General features: G+C 52.7%; 1 protein-coding gene across 1 annotated transcript in view; it reads left to right on the plus strand.

Moving 5' to 3' along the window:
- Nucleotides 1-10116: 10116 nt before the first annotated feature.
- Nucleotides 10117-19016, plus strand: part of UBASH3A (ubiquitin associated and SH3 domain containing A) — a 188143-nt gene continuing 179243 nt past the window's right edge. The window contains exons 1-2 of the mRNA XM_078658361.1: nucleotides 10117-10256; nucleotides 17388-17441. Of these exons, the coding sequence (XP_078514487.1) occupies nucleotides 10141-10256; nucleotides 17388-17441 (170 nt within the window). The 5' untranslated portion in view covers nucleotides 10117-10140. The remainder of the gene's footprint in view (nucleotides 10257-17387; nucleotides 17442-19016) is intronic.

The following is a 19016-nucleotide window of genomic DNA, read 5'->3' on the forward strand; positions in this document are numbered from 1 at the left end:
ACTCTTGTGTTTCACCCCTCCCTGGCACCACTGAGTCTACAAGGGCCCTTCAGTAAAGGTGCCATCTTCAGGGCCAGGGTCCTGTACTCTTGTGTTTCACCCCTCCCTGGCACCCCTGAGTCTACAAGGGCCCCCTTCAGTAAAGGTGCCATCTTCAGGGCCGGGTTCCTGTATTCTTGTGTTTCACCCCTCCCTGGCACCCCTGAGTCTACAGGGGCCCCCTTCAGTAAAGGTGCCATCTTCAGGACCAGGGTCCTATACTCTTGTGTTTCACCCCTCCCTGGCACCCCTGAGTCTACCGGGCCCCCGGCCCCTTCAGTAAAGGTGCCATCTTCAGGGCCGGGGTCCTGTACTCTTGTGTTTCACCCCTCCCTGGCACCCCTGAGTCTACAAGGGCCCTTCAGTAAAGGTGCCATCTTCAGGGCCGGGTTCCTGTATTCTTGTGTTTCACCCGTCCCTGGCACCCCTGAGTCTACAAGGGCCCTTCAGTAAAGGTGCCATCTTCAGGGCCGGGGTCCTGTATTCTTGTGTTTCACCCCTCCCTGGTACCCCTGAGTCTACAAGGGCCCTTCAGTAAAGGTGCCATCTTCAGAGCCAGGGTCCTGTACTCTTGTGTTTCACCCCTCCCTGGCACCCCTGAGTCTACAAGGGCCCTTCAGTAAAGGTGCCATCTTCAAAACCAGGGTCCTGTACTCTTGTGTTTCACCCCTCCCTGGCACCCCTGAGTCTACAAGGGCCCTTCAGTAAAGGTGCCATCTTCAGAGCCAGGGTCCTGTACTCTTGTGTTTCACCTCTCCCTGGCACCCCTGAGTCTACAAGGGCCCCCTTCAGTAAAGGTGCCATCTTCAGAGCCAGGGTCCTGTACTCTTGTGTTTCACCCCTCCCTGGCACCCCTGAGTCTACAAGGGCCCCCTTCAGTAAAGGTGCCATCTTCAGAGCCAGGGTCCTGTACTCTTGTGTTTCACCCCTCCCTGGCACCCCTGAGTCTACAAGGGCCCTTCAGTAAAGGTGCCATCTTCAGGGCCAGGGTCCTGTACTCTTGTGTTTCACCCCTCCCTGGCACCACTGAGTCTACAAGGGCCCTTCAGTAAAGGTGCCATCTTCAGGGCCAGGGTCCTGTACTCTTGTGTTTCACCCCTCCCTGGCACCCCTGAGTCTACAAGGGCCCCCTTCAGTAAAGGTGCCATCTTCAGGGCCGGGTTCCTGTATTCTTGTGTTTCACCCCTCCCTGGCACCCCTGAGTCTACAGGGGCCCCCTTCAGTAAAGGTGCCATCTTCAGGACCAGGGTCCTATACTCTTGTGTTTCACCCCTCCCTGGCACCCCTGAGTCTACCGGGCCCCCGGCCCCTTCAGTAAAGGTGCCATCTTCAGGGCCGGGGTCCTGTACTCTTGTGTTTCACCCCTCCCTGGCACCCCTGAGTCTACAAGGGCCCTTCAGTAAAGGTGCCATCTTCAGAGCCAGGGTCCTGTACTCTTGTGTTTCACCCCTCCCTGGCACCCCTGAGTCTACAAGGGCCCTCTCCAGTAAAGGTGCCATCTTCAGAGCCAGGGTCCTGTACTCTTGTGTTTCACCCCTCCCTGGCACCCCTGAGTGTACAAGGGCCCCCTTCAGTAAAGGTGCCATCTTCAGAGCCAGGGTCCTGTATTCTTGTGTTTCACCTCTCCCTTTGCACCCCTGAGTCTACAAGGGCCCTTCAGTAAAGGTGCCATCTTCAGAGCCAGGGTCCTGTACTCTTGTGTTTCACCCCTCCCTGGCACCCCTGAGTCTACAAGGGCCCTTCAGTAAAGGTGCCATCTTCAGAGCCGGGGTCCTGTACTCTTGTGTTTCACCCCTCCCTGGCACCCCTGAGTCTACAGGGGCCCCCTTCAGTAAAGGTGCCATCTTCAGAGCCAGGGTCCTGTACTCTTGTGTTTCACCCCTCCCTGGCACCCCTGAGTCTACAAGGGCCCCCTTCAGTAAAGGTGCCATCTTCAGGGCCGGGGTCCTGTATTCTTATGTTTCACCCCTCCCTGGCACCTCTGACTCTACAAGGGCCCTTCAGTAAAGGTGCCATCTTCAGGGCCGGGGTCCTGTATTCTTGTGTTTCACCTCTCACTGGCACCCCTGAGTCTACAAGGGCCCTTCAGTAAAGGTGCCATCTTCAGGGCCAGGGTCCTGTACTCTTGTGTTTCACCCCTCCCTGGCACCCCTGAGTCTACAAGGGCCCCCTTCAGTAAAGGTGCCATCTTCAGGGCCGGGTTCCTGTATTCTTGTGTTTCACCCCTCCCTGGCACCCCTGAGTCTACAGGGGCCCCCTTCAGTAAAGGTGCCATCTTCAGGACCAGGGTCCTATACTCTTGTGTTTCACCCCTCCCTGGCACCCCTGAGTCTACCGGGGCCCCCGGCCCCTTCAGTAAAGGTGCCATCTTCAGGGCCGGGGTCCTGTACTCTTGTGTTTCACCCCTCCCTGGCACCCCTGAGTCTACAAGGGCCCTTCAGTAAAGGTGCCATCTTCAGGACCAGGGTCCTATACTCTTGTGTTTCACCCCTCCCTGGCACCCCTGAGTCTACAGGACCCCCTTCAGTAAAGGTGCCATCTTCAGGACCAGGGTCCTGTACTCTTGTGTTTCACCTCTCCCTGGCACCCCTGAGTCTACAAGGGCCCCCTTCAGTAAAGGTGCCATCTTCAGGACCAGGGTCCTATACTCTTGTGTTTCACCCCTCCCTGGCACCCCTGAGTCTACAAGGGCCCTTCAGTAAAGGTGCCATCTTCAGAGCCAGGGTCCTGTACTCTTGTGTTTCACCCCTCCCTGGCACCCCTGAGTCTACAAGGGCCCTCTCCAGTAAAGGTGCCATCTTCAGAGCCAGGGTCCTGTACTCTTGTGTTTCACCCCTCCCTGGCACCCCTGAGTGTACAAGGGCCCCCTTCAGTAAAGGTGCCATCTTCAGAGCCAGGGTCCTGTATTCTTCTGTTTCACCTCTCCCTTTGCACCCCTGAGTCTACAAGGGCCCTTCAGTAAAGGTGCCATCTTCAGAGCCAGGGTCCTGTATTCTTGTGTTTCACCCCTCCCTGGCACCCCTGAGTCTACAGGGGCCCCCTTCAGTAAAGGTGCCATCTTCAGAGCCGGGGTCCTGTACTCTTGTGTTTCACCCCTCCCTGGCACCCCTGAGTCTACAGGGGCCCCCTTCAGTAAAGGTGCCATCTTCAGAGCCAGGGTCCTGTACTCTTGTGTTTCACCCCTCCCTGGCACCCCTGAGTCTACAAGGGCCCCCTTCAGTAAAGGTGCCATCTTCAGGGCCGGGGTCCTGTATTCTTGTGTTTCACCCCTCCCTGGCACCTCTGACTCTACAAGGGCCCTTCAGTAAAGGTGCCATCTTCAGGGCCGGGGTCCTGTATTCTTGTGTTTCACCCCTCACTGGCACCCCTGAGTCTACAAGGGCCCTTCAGTAAAGGTGCCATCTTCAGGGCCAGGGTCCTGTATTCTTGTGTTTCACCCGTCCCTGGCACCCCTGAGTCTACAGGGGCCCCCTTCAGTAAAGGTGCCATCTTCAGAGCCAGGGTCCTGTACTCTTGTGTTTCACCCTCCCTGGCACCCCTGAGTCTACAAGGGCCCTCCTCAGCACAGGCCGAGAGGAAGCCGAGGGAGCAGCCGCTGACGTCACCCAGGAGCCTCGCTGCCATTGGAGGAGGCTGCGGGAGCCTCGCCGGGCGACTCGCGCTGTGATTGGCCCCTAAGCAGGAAGCAGACAGGAGCCTACCCCATGCTCCTGCGCTGAAGAAAGGAAAGACGGCTTCTTCCCCCCACCCCCCCCCCGGGCTCTCAAGACTGAGGGAGAGCTCCGGAGAGCGACGGAGGAGCGAAGAGTGAGAGAGCCCCGAGGAGCAGGAGCTCTCCTGCCGCCGCAAGACCCGGTGAGTGCCTTCGTGGGGAGAGGTGGGCGTCGGGGCACATTGCCGGTGCCCGCCCCTCCCCTCCAGTGCGAGGGCCTTGGTATTTGGAGCCTGTGAGGCCCGTGGGGCCGCTCCCACCTTGCCCCACAGTTTGTTCTCTAGCCCAGCAAGACTCACGGGGCCACGAGTGTCTTGGTGGCCAGAGCCTGCGAGGCTCCACCGTGTGGGTCCCATCATCTCTACAGCTGCCCAGCACTTAGTGGGCAGCTGCTCCGTTTAGGCCCCTGACATTTTTGGGACACAGGGCGTTTCAGCCCCAGAGAGGCCAGTTGGACTGGGGACAGTCACAGGTTGTGGCCTAGGTGATTTCTGCGCAATTATTCTTTGCTGCACCTCTGAATGTGTTTTTATGCGTCATGTGCTTTTCCCTAGACCGCTGAATGTATGTTTATGCATCATGTGTTTTTCCATACACCTCTGAATGTTGTGATGCATCATGTGTAATGTTTTTAGGCCTATACCCCTAAATGTATAGTGAAACTTAGGTGGTTGTTCTTCCTAGTACAGGTGTTGCTGGTGAGGTCCTGGTTCCCTGCGTGATATTTTCCTAAGGTGGTTAGGGTTGCGTAGGTGGTACTTACCTGTTACCAGTGGTTACTGGTTGTGTGCTCTATTTTCTATTTTGTGCTACAAGTTATTCTATGTGCTATGTCCTAAGTGCTAATTCAAACAAGTATCCTAGTTCCAAAAGTGCTTATTCCTGACAGTGGCGCCCGTGGCCCTGTCCCATGTATATAATCCCCTGTAAATTTTGCCTGTGCCTGTTGGCACATTGTAAAGTGTGTGTTTTTATCTCATGTGTTTGGTACAATACAAAGGCTATTTTTATATATAACCTTGTGTGGAGTTTCCTTTGTGGTGGGCCTTGGGTGTTGTTGCTGGGGTGCGTGCGCAAATACTTAACTCACATTGCCTCCTGGATAAGCCTTACTGCTCGCGTCACGTTGCCTAGAGGGTGAGCAGGGGTTATCTTTCTAGTCTAACTCCCTTGCCCTGACTAGAGTGGTGGTCTCTGTCTGGCTTTGGCGCAAGCCCTGGCCAGCCAGAGATCCCATTTCTAACACTAGGTGACAGTGGTTGTTCCATTAATTACAAGTTTGTGCACTCCGCATATGTCCAACAATGATTGTATACATGAGGAACATTAGTTAAGAGAAAGATATTAAACACTTTGCATTCGCAACAATTACACTTGTCCACACAACCATAGACACGCACACATGGCCTAATTGATGGTGACACACACCTCTACATGTGGCAGCTCGAGCCTAGTCTATAAAAGATGCTCAAACTATCTGCACTCGCGTTCCCTCGTCAACGCTACCATTCTTGAGCTCCTCCTGTCTTAAGCGACTATTTTCCTGGCTGGGCATCCCTGCGCCCCCAATGGTGTCTGGTTGTGTGTCTCTCCTTCTCCCACGAGTCCTGATGGCTTCAGAGAGTCTCTGGCCTTCCATAGTTCCTTGTTTCCAGCTTCCTGTTGCTGACGTTCCAGCGGTGCAATGTGCCACAGCATATTTACAGGGCCATGTAAAGCCACGTGAATTTTCATGGATTTGTGAATATGTGCCCCTTTAATGCAGAACACTGCATGAAAGGGGCATTCCATGGGTGTTGTTGTGTGTGTTCCCATGTAACACCGATGGAATCAGAAGCATTCCCAGATATACAAGAAATCGTAAACCTGGAAATGCGTCAGAACCTACGGCCACCCCAGGGGTGGCGTTAGGGAAGCACAACAAGGAGAACTGAGGGAGATTTTTACCCAAATGGGATCCCCTAAGGAGGTGGTATCTAACAGGGGCATGAGCTTTCTGTCTGCTTACATGCAGGCCTTGTGGAAGGAGTGTGGAGTGATATGTAAGTTCTCCACCCTTTGCCACCCCCAAACTAGTGGGCTTGTTGAAAGACTCAATAAGATCCTGAATTACATAATCAGAGGCCTGCCATAGGCTCTGAGGAAAAGTGAGATGTCCTCTTACAGTGTTTGTTGTTTACCTCCTGGGAGGTCCCTTGGAAGGGTGCGGATTTTAGTCCCTTAAAATTTCTATTCACGCACCTGGTCATTGGACCTCTGAGCTTGGTCAAGGAGGGCTGGGAGCAGTCTCCCAAGAGAACTCCCAGGGATGTAGTAAGCTACATGCTAGCCTTGCGGAGCCAAATGGCCAGGTTGTAGAAGCAAGCCTCCCACAGCTTAAAAGCCAGCCAGGATGTCATGAAGGAGTAGTATGACAAGGAACGCCACTCCTGTGCAGTTGGCACCTGGACAGAAAGTGTGGGTGAAGGAGGCTGCAGAGCTGGGAGCCCTCCAGGACCGATGGACTGGGCCCTATGAGGTGATTGCGGGGAAAGGGGAGACCACCTACCTGGTGGATCTCAAGTTCAAGTTCAAGTTCAGTATTTGTATAGCGCACTGCTCACCCAGAGGGTCTCAAGGCGCTTGGGTAAGGGGTTCATTATTTGTCAAATAGCCAGGTTTTAAGATCTTTTCTGAAGGCGATGTGGTTTTGAGTAAGGCGGAGGTGAGTGGGGAGTGAGTTCCAGGTCTTGGCAGCAAGGAAGGAGAAGGATCTTCCTCCCATGGTGGATTTTCGGATGCGCGGGATAGCGGCGAGGGCTTGATTGGACGATCTAAGTTGGCGGGTGGGTTTGTAGAAGGACAGTCGAGTGTTGAGGCATTCGGGTCCTAGATTGTAGAGGGCCTTGTGTGCGTGGGTGAGAAGGCGGAATGTAATTCTTTTGTTGACGGGAAGCCAGTGGAGGTCTTTTAGGTGTCCGGTGATGTGATCTTGGCGAGGGATGTCTAATATGAGTCTCGCTGATGCGTTTTGGATGCGTTGGAGTTTTTTCTGTAATTTTGCTGTGATTCCGGCATATAGTGTGTTACCATAATCCAGTCGACTCGGGACCAATGCGTGGGTGACAGTCTTTCTTGTCTCGAGGGGTATCCAACGGAAGATCTTTTTGAGAATGCGAAGTACGTTGAAGCAGGAGGATGAGAATGCGTTGACTTGTCTGGACATCGAGAGAGAGGAGTCTAGGATGAAGCCAAGGTTACGTGCATGGTCTGTGGGTGTGGGTGATGTGCCCAGAGCGGAAGGCCACCAAGAGTCGTCCCTGGCAGAGGGGGAAGATCCTAGGATGAGCACCTCCGTTTTGTCTGAGTTGAGTTTTAGGCGGCTATGTTTCATCCTTTCGGCTACTTCTTTCATGCCTTCGTGAAGATTGGTTTTGGCGGTGTTAGGGTCTTTGGTGAGGGAAAGGATTAGCTGGGTGTCGTCGGCGTAAGAGATGATGTTAAGGTTGTGTTGGCGCGCGATGGAGGCGAGTGGGCTCATGTAAACGTTGAAGAGGGTGGGACTGAGTGATGATCCTTGTGGTACGCCACAGATGACTTCAGTGGCCTCAGAGTTGAATGGGGGAAGTCGGACTCTTTGAGTTCTCCCAGTGAGGAATGAGGTGATCCAGTCCAAGGCTTTTCCATGTATTCCGATGTTGCTGAGGCGTTGTATAAGGGTGCTGTGGCAGACTGTGTCAAAAGCGGCGGAGAGGTCGAGTAGAATGAGGGCCACTGTTTCACCGTTGTCCAGTAGTGTTTGGATGTCGTCAGTTGCTGCAATGAGGGCGGTTTCGGTGCTGTGTTTGGCTCGAAACCCGGATTGAGATGGATCGAGGGAGTTGTTGGATTCAAGGAAGGCGGCGAGCTGGTTGTTGACGGCTTTCTCAATGACTTTGGCCGGGAATGGGAGGAGGGATATGGGTCGGTAATTTTTAAGTTCAGAGGGGTCTGCTGTGGGTTTCTTCAGAAGGGTGCTGAGTTCGGCGTGTTTCCAGCTATCCGGGAAGGTGGCAGAGTTGAACGAGCAGTTGATGACATCGCGGAGGTGGGGGGCGATGATGGAGTTCGCTTTGTTGAAGATGTGGTGGGGGCATGGGTCAGTTGGTGAGCCGGAGTGGTTGGAGTTCATTAGGCGGATGGTGTCTTCAGTGGTGATTGGGTTCCAGGCGGTGAGGTTGTTAGTTGGCGGAGTAGGATCTGAGGGGGGTGGGGGGGGTTGTATGCCGGGAGTATTCTCGAAGCTGTTGTGGATGTCGGCGATTTTGTTGAAGAAGAAGGAGGATAGCGCATCGCAGAGGTCTTGAGATCTCAAGACCCCAAGGCAGCTCCTTAGGGTTCTACACATCAATCGGCTCAAGCCATACGTTAAGAGGTCTGAGGTCACCATGCCATTGGTGAAGGATGAAGAGGAGGAATGGGAGAGTGAACCTCTCCCGATGTCCTGAACTCTTAAGAGATAGATGAGTCGGTGGAAGAAGTAATCCTGTCCCCCACCTTAACTCCGGACCAGCAGTGTGTTGGGGCAGTTTCCCTCTCTGTTCTCTCTTATCCTGGGAACTACCCATCTGTGTACCCATGATGTCGACACAGGCGACAACCTCCCTGTCAAGAGCAGGTCTTAAAGGTTGTCGGATAAGGTGAGGTCTAGCATCAAGGAAAAGGCTAGAATTGGAAGTCATAGAGCCATCTAGCAGCCCCTGGTTCAGCCCGATGCTTCTGGTACCAAAAGCTGCTCCTGCGCTCACCACACCTGAACTAAGGTTCTGTGTGGACTATAGAGTGTTGAACTTGGTGACCCAGATGGATGCCCCTCTAATTCCACAGAGAGATGAGTTGATCAACAGGGTGGGTGTGGCCCAGTATTTAATTACCTTCGACCTCAACTCTGGGTACTGGCAGATCGCCCACAACGAGGGAGCCACGGAGAAAACTGCCTTCTCCACTCCAGAAGGGCTTTACCAATTCAGGGTCATTCCCTTCTGGCTTAAGAATGCCCTTCAATAAACAAGACAAGAGTGTTCCAAGGTAGTAACGGACCACCATTTTGGAGCAAAGAAACGACTTCACTTAAGGCGTTAAGGAAAGCCTTCACTCACCACCTAGTGATGACATGCTTCATCAACGGGCCCCACAAAAGAGACCTAGCGTCTCTTTTGTGTGCTTCAACGCCAGATCTACTGCGGAGCGGGTTGGTGGGTTAAGGCAGTGTTGTGTAAAGAAAATTAAGTGAGTGGTGAGAGGTTAAAAGGAGTCAGTAGTGTATCAAAATTAACTTTATTATAAAGATCACTAAGGACTTATAGATAAAAATTATGTGTAGGAAATTCGTCCACAATTAAGTGGTAGTTTCCTAATATCAGTTGACATGTTTCAGCCACGAAACGGTATGAATTTACCTGGCATTCATCAGGACTCAGTGTAAATAAACCCTGGCGGTATGGACTCTCTAAGGCCCATCCTTACCTAGGGGCGTGAAAGTGAAAAATACAAAGTGAAAAGTGCAAAAATTAGGAAGAAAAAGATGTCTTCCTAATTACTCCTGGTTTAGGAGGCTTCCGAACTTACGGTTTCTGCACTTTTAAGGTGTCAAGGATTCACACCATGGGTCACAGGAGGGGGGTGGGAGTGTAATTGGCACACCGCCCTCGACGCTCGGCACCCGTTGTATACCTGCATCGACCCTCAACTGGACCCCGAAGATTGCCCTTGCCCCCTGCCAGAGGCTGTGAACCAGGTCATTGATGATATGGAGGTTCTCAGCGGCTTACCTAGATAACCTTGCCGTCTTCAGTAACAGTGAGAAGGATCATCTCTTTCACCTCCAGGAAGTACTTCAGGCCCTGCAGTAAGCAGGCATGACTATCAGGGCCAGTAAGGGCCAGATAGGGCAAGGACAAGCGGTGTACTTGAGACACCTGGTGAGCCACGGAAAGGTGCACCCTGTGTTTCACAGCACACCTCTCCCTGGCACACCTGACTCTGCACAGGGCCCTCTTCAGTAAATATCCCATCTTCAGAGCCAGGATCCTGTATACTTGTGTTTCAGCCCTCACCCCTCCCTGGCACCCCTGAGTCTACCGGGGCCCCCGGCCCCTTCAGTAAAGGTGCCATCTTCAGGGCCAGGGCCCTGTACACTTGTGTTTCACCCCTCCCTGGCACCCCTGAGTCTACAGGGCCCCCCTCAGCACAGGCCCCAGCTGTAGGCAGGGGGCCCTGGTGTAGGCGGGGGGCCCTGGTGTAGGCAGGGCCCCGGGGTTGGCAGCTGACACGTCAGAGGCGGGCCGGCACCGGATGTGGTTCTGCTGCTGGAGGTGAGACTCTCTGCAGGGCTCTGCTCTGCCCTCAGTCTGCAGTCAGGGGAGGAAGAGATGGCGGAGGCCGAGCTGCCCCCCCTCTACGCCAAGGTCTGCGGGAAACTGCGGAGCCGGAGCCCCCGCCCGCCCCTGGAGGCGCTGCTGTCGCTGGGGGTGCCGGAGCACCGGGCGTGAGTGACCCCCTACCCCCTTACTCACTGCAACAAGGGAGACCCGGGGGGCTCTGGGGGGAGGGGTCGGGGTGGACCCCCAGTTCAACGTGGTGGCATTGTCGGTATGTGACTGACCCTGCCCCAGCCCTGCAGGTCAGACACTGACCTGGGATGGATTCGCTTCCAGCCACATCACCCTATGACTGTCTGCACCACAGGCCAGTCCGACTTGTCATTCGCCAAAGGCTTCAAAACATGGGCCTGACATCTGACTGACTCTGCCCCAGCCCTGCCAGCCTCTCAGAGGCACTGCCCTGACATCTGACTGACTCTGCCCCAGCCCTGCCAGCCTTCCCATGGCACTGCCCTGACATCTGACTGACTCTGCCCCAGCCCTGCCAGCCTTCCTAAGGCACTGGACTGACATCTGACTGACTCTGCCCCAGCCCTGCCAGCCTCTCAGAGGCACTGCCCTGACATCTGACTGACTCTGCCCCAGCCCTGCCAGCCTTTCGAAGGCGATGCCCTGACATCTGACTTACTCTGCCCCAGCCCTGCCAGCCTCTCAGAGGCACTGCCCTGACATCTGACTGACTCTGCCCCAGCCCTGCCAGCCTTTCGAAGGCGCTGCCCTGACATCTGACTTACTCTGCCCCAGCCCTGCCAGCCTCTCAGAGGCACTGCCCTGACATCTGACTGACTCTGCCCCAGCCCTGCCAGCCTTTCGAAGGCGCTGCCCTGACATCTGACTTACTCTGCCCCAGCCCTGCCAGCCTCTCAGAGGCACTGCCCTGACATCTGACTGACTCTGCCCCAGCCCTGCCAGCCTCTCAGAGGCACTGCCCTGACATCTGACTGACTCTGCCCCAGCCCTGCCAGCCTTCCAACGGCACTGCCCTGACATCTGACTTACTCTGCCCCAGCCCTGCCAGCCTTCCTAAGGCACTGCCCTGACATCTGACTGACTCTCCCCCAGCCCTGCCAGCCTTCCAAAGGCACTGCCCTGACATCTGACTTACTCTGCCCCAGCCCTGCCAGCCTTCCTAAGGCACTGGACTGACATCTGACTGACTCTGCCCCAGCCCTGCCAGCCTTCCAAAGGCACTGGGCTGACATCTGACTGACTCTGCCCCAGCCCTGCCAGCCTCTCAGAGGCACTGCCCTGACATCTGACTGACTCTGCCCCAGCCCTGCCAGCCTTCCTAAGGCACTGGACTGACATCTGACTGACTCTGCCCCAGCCCTGCCAGCCTTCCTAAGGCACTGGACTGACATCTGACTGACTCTGCCCCAGCCCTGCCAGCCTTCCTAAGGCACTGGACTGACATCTGACTGACTCTGCCCCAGCCCTGCCAGCCTTCCTAAGGCACTGCCCTGACATCTGACTGACTCTCCCCCAGCCCTGCCAGCCTTCCTAAGGCACTGCCCTGACATCTGACTGACTCTCCCCCAGCCCTGCCAGCCTTCCTAAGGCACTGCCCTGACATCTGACTGACTCTCCCCCAGCCCTGCCAGCCTTCCTAAGGCACTGCCCTGACATCTGACTGACTCTCCCCCAGCCCTGCCAGCCTCTCAGCGGCACTGCCCTGACATCTGACTGACTCTGCCCCAGCCCTGCCAGCCTTCCTAAGGCACTGCCCTGACATCTGACTGACTCTCCCCCAGCCCTGCCAGCCTCTCAGCGGCACTGCCCTGACATCTGACTGACTCTGCCCCAGCCCTGCCAGCCTTCCTAAGGCACTGCCCTGACATCTGACTGACTCTGCCCCAGCCCTGCCAGCCTTCCTAAGGCACTGCCCTGACATCTGACTGACTCTCCCCCAGCCCTGCCAGCCTTCCTAAGGCACTGCCCTGACATCTGACTGACTCTCCCCCAGCCCTGCCAGCCTTCCTAAGGCACTGCCCTGACATCTGACTGACTCTCCCCCAGCCCTGCCAGCCTCTCAGCGGCACTGCCCTGACATCTGACTGACTCTGCCCCAGCCCTGCCAGCCTCTGCGAGGCGCTGCCCTGACACGAGAGTCTGTGCGTTAAGATCTGTCAGCAGTCAAACCTGAGATGTGACTGACTTTCCCCAGCCCTCTCTGCCTCTCAGGGGATTCATACCCGTGCTCCACGTTATGCTCTGTTATGATGTCTTTACAGTTATGGAATGCGGGTCTTTTCTTTCCCAGCTCTCTTTATCCGTATTTATTTATTTATTCTTCTTTCTACTGTTTGGAAGGTGAAATAACTAGGGTGTAACTGTTTTACTGGGGTGAATGTTTTGCCAGTGTGCAACAGTCCGTCCATCATCTTGTGTGTTTTGCTGTAACTGTTTTATTATCATAATTATTTAATTCATCAAATGTATTTATTTATATCATATGTATTTTTTGTAGCGTTTTATTGTGCAAATGATAAACTAAGATGAACACTTGATCACGTCATCAGCAGCACTGGTGCCCTCTGCAGGTGGTTGCCCTGGCACTGTTCACCACACCCCATGCCACCCGTGGGGCGCTGTGGGCCCGCCTGGCAGCGGGAGAGAGGCTGAAAGGAGGGGGCGCTCCCGCCTTTTGCCATTATTAGATATAAATACCGCCTGCAGACACATTGGCAGACATGTGTAATGTAAATCTTTATTGTTTAAGTTATTTAAAACCTTAACAATGCCATAATACAAATATGGAATCCCTATAAAATGATTTAAAAGTATTTTTTTTTTTTTTAAAAAGCTTCTTGCACGCCTGGTGAAATGTAGCTCCTCTGCACCAGGCCGGGCGCCTCTTTAACACTGTTTCATTTGAACTTTCTTCCGTGCTCAGATAATGATGATATCAAATGTATATGGTTCACATATGCTTATGAATCACATGGCTAGAGCTCGGTCCAGCGGCGCTGCATAAAACATAACCTGCGCTGTAAAGCGCGCATTCACCTCCACGGGGCTCTGGGCGCTATGTGACCGATGGGTAGCGTGTCATTGGAGTGCACGCAGGAAGATGAAAGGCTGAGCGCACCCCAGGAGTGCAAATTGTGATCTTGCGGCCAGACGCGGACCCCAGCCGCGCGTGCTTGAGCCCACCGAGCCGTACACGCTGAACCACAAACCCCTCGTTAATAGCGACTCCCGGCGACATTCTTGAACGCCTTTGCCTCAGACTCGCAGCTCCTCAATGGTGAGTTCATTCAGGAGATCTCTTTACGCAGAAAGGGAGGAGAGAGGGGGTTCACACCCTTGGCTGCTGGTGACGGAACTGCTCCGTCACCAGCCTCAGGTGGGCTGTGCTAATGACGGAATGGTTCCGTCACAGCCCAGCCGCCGCGCCTGCGCTGAGCGTTCTATTAGGCGGGCGGGGCCGTGACGGAACCACTCCGTCACAAGCACAGCACGCCCGTGGCTCGTGACGAAACCACTCCGTCACCAGCATGGCAGCACCGCGCGGCCCCCCTACCCCCCAGCACCACGGCGGAATTACCGCAGCGGTGAAGGGGTTAAACTGTGCAGGAGGGCGGCGACGGCAGTAGGGCGAAGACTTGAGGCTAACCCACGTGTTAGACCCTCCGGGGCAGATTTACAAGCCGGTTGCGCCACTTTTGCGTCACTTTTAACATGGGAAAAGTGACGCACCGGTGGCGCAAGGGCTTGTAAATCTGCCCCTCCGGGCGCAACAATTACTCTTAATGACTGAATGCACAGTTTCTACTTAACTTCAGAAAAAGAAAAGTACTTTAATTCTCAAAAAACTAAACATGAAAATAGAACCCTCTCGAACCAGAGAACTCGCCCCAAACATTGTTACAGGTTTCATGCAACAAGGCCCCCCCTCGAGGGAGCAGCCAGAAAATAAAAATACTCCCCACTTTGAAACAAAGCTCTTGTGGCACTGCTGCTTGAACATTAAATACCTTTGAAAAACAAGATACTAGAGGCGTTTGGCATAACAGGAACAGTTTGCTTAACCCGTATACCGCGGCGGACATTCCGCCGCGGTGCGGGCGTTCTAATGAGTGGGCGGGGCTGCGATGGCCAACAGTCGTGCGCAGCACCACGAAGGTAGTGCTCGCGTCGGCCAATTGTTCAAATTAATCCAGATGGGTCTCAACCTTGCGAGAAGTGGACACAATGTGGCTTGCGGGTAATGTGTCAGTCCGACATGGGGAGCGCGTGATCACTGCGCGAGCTGCGTGCTGTGTTCTGATTGGCTATGTGTTCCTAACTCATGTGGCATCTGACTTTGCGGTGTTTTGGGAGCGCGCGTACCTCTCTGGCCATGTGTGCTTTATTGGAGCTAATCTTCCAAGGACCATTGTGGTGTCGCTGCTCATAACTGTGGGATTCATACAGGATTTCTTGTTCTTGAATTTGTCTGCTGGCTACGTGCCACCCAACCTGCACTGTTCAATTGGTACGGCATTTCTTGTTCTTGCGTTTGTCTCATCGCTATGTGCCACCCCACCCGTGTCCTCCTCGGACATAAGGCTTAGTGCTTGCCTTGACTACATATTTGTGAGTCGGGGTTGATGTCGAGTTCACAACAGGTACATTTGTTAATAAGGACTTGATTTCGTTCACATAAATGTATTGTTTCTTAACGCAACTCATTGCGGTGTTCCCCAGTAGAGCTTTCATCCAAGCATCTATCTATTCATCCTTTCATCCATCCATCCGCCTGCTGACATCCACCATTTCACTGGTACATTCTTTCATTCATTCAATCTTTCGACCATCATTCTGTCGGTCACCATTCCATCTGTCCGTTTATCCATCCATGTTCCTATCTATATCAAAACCTATCCAACCATCTTCAAACCTATCCATCAAATCCATCCATCCTCCACTCATTAACTCATCCATCCTTTCACTTATCCACACCCCTTTTCATCCATTCATCCATTCATTCATTTATCCATCCTTTTGCTCATCCATTAACCCTTTCACTCAGCCATCCACCCCTTTCACTCACCTATCCACCCTTCGACCATTCATCCATCCACTCATCTATCCATTCACCATTTCACTCATCCATCCTTTCATTCACTCATCATCCACCCTTTCACTCACCTGTCGGTCCACCCTTTCATCTGAACAACCATCTACCCTCCTTTTCATTCATTCATCCACCCTTTCACTCATCCCTCTTTACATGCATCCTTGCACTCTTCCATCCATCTATCCATTCATCCATCCTTTCACTCATCCATCCATTCTTTTACGCCACTCATCCATCTTTTTACTCCACCCATTCATTCAGCTTTTCACTCATCCATCCATTTACTATTTCACTCATTCATCCTTTCACTCTCTTATCCATCCATTCATCCATCCACCCTCCCTCCCTCCCTTTCACTCATCCATCCTTAAATCCACCCTTTCGCTCACGCATTTATGCAACCACCCTTTCACTGACCTATTCCTTCCATCCACTATTCCTTCCTCGCTTCCCTCATTCCTCCCTTTCTCCCCCCACCCTTTGCCTTTGTGTGCAGAGCTGCAGACAGAACAGGCCCATGAAGAGCCCCACCCCCGCTGTAGCTGCTAAAGCGGGGTTCGCAGCGCCCCTGCTGCCTCATTACAAGGTGCGTGGGGTGGATAAGCCGAGTGCAGTGCTTCTGGTGTTCAGTCACTGTACACACTTAGAAGACAGCGCTAACATCAGACCAGGTGTTACCAGGTGCAGAAAAAAATCTTTTTAATTTGGGACCAAACTAACTGCCAGAACAGGTGGATATTAGGGCAATCAAATAACATATGTTTAAAATCAGCATTAGAACTAGGCCTGGGCGATGAACTTCGCTCCGTTCACGGAGTTTTCAGCACTCCGCACTCCGCGGAGCTCGCAGAGTGCAGAAAACTCCGCTTCGCGATGTGCATTGTAGTTTTTTCCCCGCTCACGATCGCAAATGGTAAGATCGCAAACTGTAAGTTCGCGAGCGCGAGCTGCCGCTCGGGTAGAGATTCTACCCGAGCTGCAGGAATACCAGCACAAACTGCAGCTCGCACTGCAGTCCGCCACTCGCGGAACTTCGCAGAGTTTTTTTGTGACTTCACGGAGTTCCACGTAGCATAACTCCACGAACTACGCCCAGGCCTAATTAGAACAGGAACAGGACCAACATGTAGAAGGAGTATTTGGTGAGAAAGATGCTAGTGTCGCAGGGGAAAGTAGTAGGCGATGATAAATAAAATAATGGGCCTGAGGGTATTAGCAGCTCTTGATGTCTCATACATTTTAAAGACAATGTAAGGTTAGGGATGCTAGCAAGGGACTTTGTTTCAATCAAACGACTTTCAGTGTGTGATTCTGTATTATGATAATTACAGACCTCTATTGATCAAATCAATAACTGCTACAAGTTTTCTTTGATTCAAATAAAACTGACAAACACATTTAAATCAATTGATCAGAGAATTTTTAAAGATGGAAAAGACGTACGGAAAAATGTTCGAATGTAAAATTTGTCTTTATATTGTTTCTTAATTTATAGGGTACATATCAACAAAAGTTGTTGATCATAATGCTTAACAAATGAACAAGGAATTTGTAAATTCAGCCTATACTTCATTTGAGAAAAAGTCCATCCCTAAATTAAATTGTTGGATGACATCTATTCTGCCACAATATGATAGTCACCAATGTAAATTCGTCATAAACAAAGAAAAAGTCTGTGTAGTCGACGTTTCGGTCTTGACTTGAATTAATCCTTTAGACCATCTTCAGGACAGGGAACTGTGCAAACGATAGAGACCCTTTACAATGTGGTCCTAAATGTGACCATGTATGTATCCACTAATATTAGAACGACTCTCTTTGGCGATTATATTATCAATCTCCTTCCAGTTATCCACCAGACTAGGTATGAACGTAATTTTTATTCGGAGATCAACCGTCCTCCAGTCTTTGGCTTTAGGCAATGTTGGTGCTTGAGAGTTCATAAATTAAATCCAGCGCAGGATGTCGGAGCCTCAGTACGTCACATCCGCAGGTAGCCTCAGTGATCCAAGTTTAGTTCAAGCTATATTAACTGTAGAAACAAAAAATTGTAACTGCAGCACGTGGTCCACGCCATGCTGTAAACGTTGTTTCCCGGCATCTCACCGGTCCTACTCACGCCTTCTGCCCAGCTGCACGGCCATGCTCACCAGCTCTCTCTTTGCACCCACAGGCAGAAAGCCCTGGCAGCCACTGGACGGAAGAGCAGCGAGGAGGCCGCCGCCTGGTGAGTACCAGGATTTATATTCATTTTTTGGGCATCATTTTTTGCGTCAATAGCCGAAACATGTCAACGTTTATGCCAGCGTTTTTTGAGTACGTTACCGGTAAACTGGCCAGTGATTAAAACCAGCATTAAAATGCATCTTCTAGGTGTTACTACTGTTGTTTAATTGATTACGGTGCTAATATATGTAAGTAGGGGTGGAGTCGCTCACTTCCACTCTTTAATTATTGTCACTCTAACCCTTTTTTTTCAGTGATTGTCAATTTTTTCAATGTAAAGTAAAATGTCCATTGCAGCGGGTGGCGTGCTAGCCCCCTTAGGTGGTGAGGGGGGTGGAGGGGTCCGGTCGAACTGTTTGGGAGGGCCGGTTTCAGCTGATTTTGTTACAAGGGGGTCTATATTGCAGGCCCCTGTAACACAAACACCCCCCCCCAGGGCCCAAAACCGTCCCCCACCCTGGCGGCCCACCAGGGAAATGCCTGGTGCCCACTACGGCCAGTCTGGCCCTGAGTGCACATCCTGCACCCGACCCCCTGCAGGAGAACTCTGCCACTCACCAACCCTCCCCCCGAGGCCCTCCTCCAAGGCCTCCACCTAGCATTATTTTTATTTGCCACTCCTCCAGATCCGCGAATCCCCGACACTCCCCAGGGGGCTGTGCTGAGCACAGCGGCAGATCCTTAGAACCCCAGACCGGCAAACAAAAATATGTTGTTTTTTTTTAGCTTAGGGGGAACCCCACACAGGGCTCAGGGTGTGAGGGTGCCCATACCCTGCCTTATTATATTCTTTTTCTAAAATGTTTCTAGGACTCAAGTACTGAGTCCCCAAGTCCTATGATAGGAGCTGCAGACGGTGGCCCACCATTTAGCGCCAAGAAACCCAAGGGTGTATGTGCTCTCAAGAAATTGCTATTAACGTAACATATTAACATAACATAACCATTGGAATCCTGTACTCAAGATCTATTGTGAATCATCATCGCAGTCAACCAATCAGGGGGCATATTCTCAAGGAGCTATCGCTGAGTTATTGGCACTTTATCGCAGCCAGAGTGGCGATAAATGTATCACCCCATTCACAAGCGGGTGCTAACAGCCCATAGCACCAGTTTACCTGCGATAGCAGCCGCAAACAATATTGCCACAGACAACCCCCACAACTAACGCTAATGAGATGCAAAGTAGGCGTTCCCGCGCAAAAAGCCGTTACAACACGACTCTGCAACATTCTCAACAACCAGCCAGATCAGCGATAAGATCACAAAACATGCGATAAGGCGCATTAGCAGCAGAAAACTAACACCTGCTCTGACCTGGTGTAAAGTCGGACCACAGCCTGCTCCACAAACGGGAGCCCAGCCCAGAGCCACACCTGAAGAACAACAGATACCACGGAGCCTTCAAACATGCAGATCGGACACCCAAGAGGGCCACAACACCCACTGCCACCACCCCAAGGATCCCCCCACCCCACCCCTCGCTTCCCGGCAAAGACATGCCACATCAATTACACGGAATCATGTACCAAATAATCCTCCTGATGTCGCACAATCATATCTGGTGACATGCATGT

The sequence above is a fragment of the Lissotriton helveticus genome, chromosome 8, assembly GCF_964261635.1.
Source record: "Lissotriton helveticus chromosome 8, aLisHel1.1, whole genome shotgun sequence".
Lineage (NCBI taxonomy): Eukaryota > Metazoa > Chordata > Amphibia > Caudata > Salamandridae > Lissotriton > Lissotriton helveticus.